At 40.4% G+C, this 8,302-nt stretch overlaps 1 protein-coding gene across 1 annotated transcript; it reads right to left on the reverse strand.

The window, feature by feature from the left end:
* Window positions 1-2,858: 2,858 nt before the first annotated feature.
* Window positions 2,859-4,415, reverse strand: LOC126706153 (uncharacterized). Its single transcript, XM_050405460.1, has one exon. It carries the CDS (start codon window positions 4,413-4,415, stop codon window positions 2,859-2,861), a length of 1,557 nt encoding a protein of 518 aa, XP_050261417.1.
* Window positions 4,416-8,302: the final 3,887 nt, after the last annotated feature.

Genomic DNA, 8,302 nt, shown 5'->3' on the forward strand with positions numbered 1-8,302 from the left:
CTTTGGCAACGGTAATGTGAGAAATCCTGTGAAATTCATCTGGAGACACACCACAGAAAATAGCATTGAGTGCTTTACTGTTAGCATTAGATGCAGCAAGTGCTGCCTTATCCCAAGTGGATTTGGCTGCTTCAGGTCTGGTCCAACCAATCTCAACAGCATCCCAAACGGATTCATCAATAGAACACAGAAAAGCTCTCATGCGAACCTTCCAAAAAACATAATTACTACCATCAAAATATGGAGGTGCATTTAGGGATTGAGACCGATCCAACTCAAAAGGGAGTCAAGGATCACACAATGGTATTGAAACCAATAAGAGTGTACCCGCTCTGATACCAAATGAAAGTTCAAATATATGTATAAACACCCTTGAACGTTTAGACCCCCAAATTACAACTTAACCAATTCAAGCATTATGTCAAACAACTAGTGTGCGGAAACTTAACATAAGCTATAATATGGAATTGGTAAAACTATCTAAGCCAAAATAAAAACACAACCCACAGCAGATAATGAAAAGGCAAAGATAAAGAGGAAGGAAGATGCAAACACAAAGACAACACGCGATGTGTTATCGAAGAGGAAACCGAAGCCCTCGACGTAAAATCTCTCCGCCGCCCTCCAAGCGGTAAACAATCCACTAGAAAATATAGTTGGGATACATGGACAGCAATAGACCCTCCAAGCCTAATCTACCCAGTGCACCTAAGCCCTCCAAGCTTCTTTCTCCAACGAGGTTGCGCCAAACCTTTTTCTTTTCTAGCTTCCCGGATTCCGCTACTAGACCGTAGCATCAACCAATGAAGATTGGTTCCTTCCTAACTGCTTCCCAGAAATCCAAACAGCTCTCTCACAGTAATGAAAATGGTGAGAACAAGGTTTGGTAAAATGCCTCTCAAGGATTTGACAATGGAGAGGAAGAGAGTTGAGCAATTTGAAGAGATTCTAATGTATAGATTGTGGGTGAATCAATCTTGTTTTTCTTTAGGGTTTCTCTCTCAAAATTCTCTTTGGAAGCTCTCTTACATTTGTGGGTAAAAGGGGTATTTATACTGGAGTGAGAGAGGAATGTGAAACGTCAGGATTTACAAAACAGGGGTGGCTCGCGGCTTGACCTCGCGGCTTGACTAAGTTGCGAGATCCAGTCGCGAGATAACCGTATGTCCAGTTGTCCTGTTTTGTCTTGTAGTGCTCCAGCTAGCATGACTGTTCACCTTCCGGCATGCTTGCACGTGTGCTGCGTTTGGCGGCTTGCAGCCGCGAGTCTCTGTTTTCTTGCACACTCTTGAGCAAACTTCACTCTATCTCACTCACTACCCTTACAACAAGCCCACCTAAATACAGGGTTACTAAGTGCTGAAATACAAGCAAATTTGGCACGGAATAAAGCCAATTAGATGGTTGAATAAATTTAACCTTACAATAGCTCCTGCCTGTTTGAGCTTTGTTACTTCATTTCTGACAGCCTCAGCATGCTCTTTAGACGGATGCCGAGGTGGCTGTCTCTTCAGAGTAATGGAAGGGTTAACGTTCAAATGATGACAAATGAAATTTGGATCTACCCCCGAGGCTTCATACACATCCCATGCGAACACATCAACATTTTTTCTAAGAAATTCAACCAATTGCTCTCTCTTCAATAGAGGCAGTTGAGCCCCAACCTGAAAGAATCTCTCCGGATTATCCCCAATGACTACCTTTTCTAAATCTTCACATTTCACCTCGTCGGCTAGTCTACCGAAGAAAGATGCCGGAGTTTCTGATTGCTATAAATCATTCTCAGCAGTGGCTGAGGTATCAACCTCAGGCCGATGTCGAATTGCCGCTATTAGGCACTGCCTAGCCATAGATTGGCTTCCTAATATCTCTAGCACCTGGTCTCCCGAGGGATACTTCACCTTCTAGTGAAGAGTGGAGGAAACGGCTCCCAAGGTATAAAGCCAGGGCCTACCCATAATGGCCGTATATGGAAAGAAAGCATCTACCACAATAAAGTCCACCTCAACCACATCTGAACCAGTTTGCACGAGTAATCTAATCTGACCTTTTGGAATGACCATTTTGCCTTCAAAACTCACCAGAAGAGAACTGTAGGCTGTTAAATTCTCAGGTTTCAAATTTAGCCCCATGAAGAGGTCGGGATACATAATCTCAGCTACGCTGCCCTGGTCAATCATCACCATTTTCACATCATAGCCACTAATTCTAAGTGTGACCACCAAAGCATCATTGTGCGGTTGTATGGTTCCCAGTTTGTCCTCATTTGAGAAGCCTAACACCAATGGGATTCCCATTTTGACCTTCTTCGGCATTGAACTGGAGCCAGGGACGAACGCAGGATTTTAAGCCGGGGGGGGCCAGAGATAAGTAAAAAAAAAAAATTTCAAATACGCATCCATATAGTATTAATAAACTATCAACTAAGACAAATACCCAAAAATCATTGTTTCTTAATATATTAAGATACAATCTACTAACAAAAACAAAAGATGTGAAACACTATTGTTTCTTTATACAATCATCTATGAAAAGGGAACTCGACGCTCTTTCAAATCTTCAAAATCATCTACTATTGAATCCAAACTAAATGTCGAAGCTATATCCTTTTCAATGTATAACATCAAAGAGTCATTCAAAAATTCATCTTCCATTTTGTTTCAAAGTTTAGTTTTGACAAGTTTCATAGCTGAAAATGCTCGCTCTGTAGTAGCAGTAGAAACTGGAAGAGTAAGCACAAGTATCACCATTCTATAAACAAGTTTGTAGTGTTCTGAATTTCCAGTTCTCACTAACCATTGAGACAACTCAGATAAACTTTTCAATTTTTTGAACTCTGGATCTTGGACTACATTATGCTAAAAATGAAAAAGCTCCTTCTCCAACACTTGTTTGTCATAATCTGTGAAATCTTGTGGATAGAAATTCTTTACCAACAAACAAAGATCACTAATTCTGAAAGATTTTAATGCCTCTCGAGGTTCTAAAGCTGAGCTAAGCCTAAGCAACTCCATTGCATCTTTATTAAACCGATAATTTAGTTCCTGTAGTTGAGAATTTATTGTAGCATAAAAAATATTTACTCGATAATGATGCTCATTTGTAACGTTATCTGGTTGATTACGAGCTCGACCTCGCCTTGCAACATAACGAGCATTCATATCCAGGACATCAATGCGATGCTTCTCACAAAATGATATCATAGTGGTGAGTAAGCCATCCCATCCATCATCTCTAAATTTTTGGATAAGTGCTTTAATAGATGAAACTAAATGCATGGCATTTAAAATGTCTTGAGATTGGCTTTGCAAAGCTTGACAAAGTTTATCAGTGATCTCCATAGTTTCCTTCTCAAGATGCAAGATGAAAACAAATTCAAATGAAGTTAAACCTTCATAAGCTGACTCTCCTTCTGCCCAATTTTCTCTATCAATTGCACCATCAATTATATTTTGTAAAACTTCAACAGTTGAACTAAACATCCTTAATAAGCTAGAAACTGATCTAAAATGTGAACTCCAACGTGTTTCTCCAAGTCGTTGTAAAGTGCCAATTTGATTAAGTCCACTTCCAGTCTCAAGCTCTTCAAGATCAATTAAACGTGCTATTTCATTAGCATTGGCAACTTTCAATTGCTCATTGCGCTTGCATGAAGCACTAACAATTTTGATCAGAAAAAGCAATGTAAGAAAAAAATGACTAATGGGAACAACTTGTTTTGATGCTTTTACTAATGCCAATTGTAAGCGATGTGCAAAACAATGGATATAGTAAGCATATGGGCAATCATTCAAAATCAAAGCTTGTAATCCATTCCACATATCTCGCATGTTGCTTGCTCCATCATATCCTTGCCCTCGAATATTTTGTATATCTAAGCAATATTGAGATAACAAATAATATATCCCCTTCTTTAGAGTCAAAGCTGCAGTGTCAACAACATGAATAAGCCCAAAAAAGCATTCTTTCACAAAGCCTTCTGCATCAACATATCTAAACACCACAGCCATTTGCTCTTTCATGGACTCATCACGAGCTTCATCAACCATTATACAAAACTTTGCATCACCAATTTCTTCCCGAATGGCCTTCTTCACTTTGGCTAAGAAAACATGTAGAATTTCCTTTTGAATCCTAGGTGATGTGTAGGTTGCATTTTTTGGAGCTTTTTCTATTATTTCAGCAACCTTCTCATTCCAAAAAGTCACAATACCTAATGATTCATGAAAGTTCCCACGATTTAATGAACAAAAACTTTCATCTCGACCTCTAAAAGCTATAGCTTGAAAGGCAAGATATCGCACAATAAAAATTGTGGCCTTCAATTGCAACCGATTATTTGCAATTTGTTCAGTAGTGAAATGATCAACTACCCTTTGCAAATGCTGCGATTGGTTCATCAAATCCTTACACATTTGCTCAGCAACTCTACGAGCTGAGTTAGGATCTTTTCCTATATGAACTTGAAAAGAACAATCTTTGCCCCCAACCTTTTTCCAATTTCTAAATCTACCAACAATAAATGTATTTTGTCCCACAACCACATTTGGATTATGAAAGACAAAGCAGGGTAGACAATAAGCTGCATCTGTTGTAGGAGAATATTCAAGCCATTTTGAATTATTTCTATACCAAGAAGCTTGAAAGCTACGATTCTGCTTTCCACTTTTTTAAATGTCTCTAGAGGAGGTTGGTGCAGACCTTTTTTAATGTAAGCCCGTCGAATTTCATCACGTTGATTAACATGATATTTCCATATTTGTTTGCGTGTTCCGGGATCATAATCCAAAGAATCAAGGTCAATTCTTTGAAATTGTGTTTGAGAGATTGGAACATCCGCATTTTCCGGAATTGGAACATCCGCATTTTCCGGAATTGGAATAGCAACATTAGTTGTTGGCAATTCCACGTTGACTTCGGAAGAATTTGAAGTTGAACATTTTCTTTTGAAAAAATCAAGCATTGTAGTTGATTTTTTCATGATCTACAAATAAAATAAAAATTATATAAGAATTACCATTATTTTTTAAAATTTGTGTGATAATTTCTTATATTATATGATTTATTTTTTTCTTTTTGTCTTTGGTCTGCCTTTAATGTCTTTGTGTTTAAATTGCCTTTATTTATGTCTATGTGTTGTCTCTTTCTTTATTTATATCTTTTATGTTTTTTGTATCTTTGTGTAATTGTGTTGTCTCTTGTCTTCATCTTCCTAATTCTGACCCACTAACCCAAATATCCAATGAATCCCACTACAGACAGTCAAGCACTGCTAACAAAAACTTTTCTTAACTTTACCTTTTTTTTGTTTTTTTTTTCTCCCCTGTCACTTGCCTTTGCCCAATAGCAACTCCACTTTTCCCTATTCCCTATTATTATATCCAACTAATGTCCAACCACCGGTCAACAAAGAAAAAACCATCTGACTTACTGACTATCACTACAATCTCTACTCTCTCTATCTATCTCTTTTATCTATATAATGCAAGAGCCACAAACACAAAGTCACAAAGCCAAAAAAAAAAAAAAAAAAAAAAAAAAAAAAAAAACACAAACACAAACAGTTCAACCACAGCACAAAGCACCAAATCAGTTCAGTAACTTCAGTTCATCAGTAAAAACACAAACAAGAAACACTCAAAACACCACAAGGCACAAGCACAGTTTCTTTGATTCTCATAATCTCAGATCACAGATTCACAAGGTTTTGAAATTTGAAGGAAAAGATAAGAGTTAAAGAGTAAATACCTGTGATTCTGTGGACTGTGATTCTGTGAAGGCTCGAAGCTGGGCTGGGCAGATCGGGAAACGGCAACCGACGGCAGCGGCGGCGTGGGTCTCGCTCTCGCCGGCGTCAGGCGTGGGTCTCGCTCGATGCTCGAAGCTGGGTTCGCAATCGCACTTCGCACTCTCTCGCAGTCTCGCTCTCGTCTCGCTCTATGTCTCTCTCCGTCACGGCGTCACGGCGACACCGCTGCGGCGCTGCCTCTCTGTCTCTCTCCGTCTCACTCGTAGGCTCGTAGCTCTCACCTCTCGGTCTCTCACTTTCCTTTCTTTTTTTTTTCTTTTTTTTTCCTTTGGTTTTTGCTTTCTCCATTTGGTTTTGGACTGCTGAGGCTGAGATTTTTTCTTTTTTTTTTTTTTTTTTTTTTTTTTTTAAATTGGTTTTGGCCTTATGGGCTCTGCTTTGACTTCTGAGCTGGCCAGATGATGGGCTAGGGGAAGGGGGGCTGGAGCAAAAATTTCAGGGGGGCCCAAGCCCCTTTTTTTTTTTTTGGAAAAATTTTACTTGCTAAAAATTTTTTTTTTTGGGCCCAGGGGGGGCTCGGGCCCCCTTAGCCTTGTACCTGGGTCCGTCCCTGACTGGAGCCCTCATCTGGGCAACAAGATACTAACATTACCTTGGAGGGGCAAAATCCGGTCCTTCCTAAGGTAGCAAATATGACGTTTATCGTGCCTAGAGAGGGCCTTGAAGATGCATCTTCCTGAAATGTCGAGCCCGTTTGGCTTCCTCGGCCACTGGAATGATGCAAAAGTTGCTTTAATTTCCCTTCTTGGACCAAATGGTCCCACAAGTTTCTACAATCCTCGATAGTGTCTCCATGGTCTTGATGATAACGGCAATAAAGGTTTTGATTACGTCTTATAGGATTTCCTGCCATCTTGTTTGGCCATTTAAAGAATGGCTCGTTTTTAATCTTCTCCAGAACCTGTTGTACTGGTTCTCGAAACAGAGCATTCACCACCTGGGTGTTGGCAGATCCTGGCTGCCTAACAAAATCTTTCTGAGGTTGGTTATTATGGGACTAGTCCGACCTGAAATCCCTCATCTCCTGAGGGATCACCTTTGCCTTTCCTTTCCCCTACATTTAGTCCTCCTCTACTCTTCTGTACTTATCAATCTGATCCATAAGTTGACGCACAATGGCAACAGGTTTACCCGTCAGAGATTTCCTCAAATCATGCTCGGTTAGGAGGCTAGCCTTGAAAGTACTAATGGCCACATCTTCCTAGCCCCCGTCTATTTCGTTAAACATCTCCCAATATCTATCCGAGTAGGCCTTCAGAGTCTCCCCCTCCCGCATGGACATAGATAATAAGGATCCCAAAGGTTGAGGAACCCTGCTACATGTGATAAAGTGAGCACCAAAGGCCCGGGTGAGTTTATTAAAGGTATCAATGGAGTTCGGCCTTAAACCGTTAAACCATCTCATCGCCACTGGGCCCAAGCTAGATGGAAAGATCTTACACATCAAAGCCTCATCTTTAGAATGAACGGCCATCCTCTGATTAAAATGACTGACATGTTCCACTAGATCTGTTCAACCATTGTAAATGGTGAAAGTGGGTTGATGAAATTGCCGAAGAAGACTCGCACCTTCTATATTTTGCGTGAAAGGTGACTTAGAAACTTGACTCAATGCCTTGTTCATGACATCGTTCCTTAAGCCTTTGTGGGGCGGGCTCTTATACCTGTGTCTATGGTGATACTCCTTGTCGTAGGAGAAAGTCTCACTGGGCAGAGTTCTGGATCTTCGTCTATAAGTAGCATCATCTATCTCCTCAGAGGACAGCGCAAAGTTGGGCGATGAATGTCTTCGCCGTGCGCGGCACAATTCTTTCTTCAGTTCATCAATTTCACGTTGCACGTCTCTATCATCCGTTAGTCCTCCACATTCCTCTTCTCCTCCATCTTGGGGTTCTCAGCAGTAGGGCCAACTTCAAATGGCTCTTTGGCCTTTATAAACTTCACTTCTTTGGTGATATTGCCCAATGAGCTACTCCCTCTGGTATATCCCAACCCGGATTTGTCTGAAAAATGCTTTTAAGATGAAATAACACCATCTAGCTTCTTGGTGGAGACCCTCTCTATCTTGGTATTTGCTTGCACAACCTCTTGCTCAAGAAATCTTACTTTTGTGTAGGCTTCTGACAACTCACCATTCAGTGTCTCTATCTCACATTTGGCCTCCTTATAGCGAATTAGGAGACTTTTATAGTCCTCCTTTGCCTTCTTCATCTTTTTCACAGCTGCCTTGGCCACCCTTGTGTACTCACCCGACTTCTCCAGGAGTGAGTTATAATTCTCTTGAAGATTGGCTATGCTTTCATCTTCTTCTGCATCTGATTCTTCAACAACTCCCAATGATTCTTCATCACTATGCTCTCCAAGCTCTTGTACAAGCAAATTCAACTCATCTGAAGACTCAACATGGGCAATAGTCATAAAAGCAGAGTAATTCCCTTCTTCGTCACAGCTTTCCTCAGAATCAAAGTTGGATGAATCTGAGTCACTCAGTGT

Source organism: Quercus robur, chromosome 2, assembly GCF_932294415.1.
Source record: "Quercus robur chromosome 2, dhQueRobu3.1, whole genome shotgun sequence".
NCBI classification, from domain to species: Eukaryota; Viridiplantae; Streptophyta; class Magnoliopsida; order Fagales; family Fagaceae; genus Quercus; species Quercus robur.

Bases quoted from the DNA above. Each gene is read 5' to 3' on its own strand.
- LOC126706153 (XM_050405460.1), bottom strand. From the start codon at position 4,415: ATGTGTAAGGATTTGATGAACCAATCGCAGCATTTGCAAAGGGTAGTT.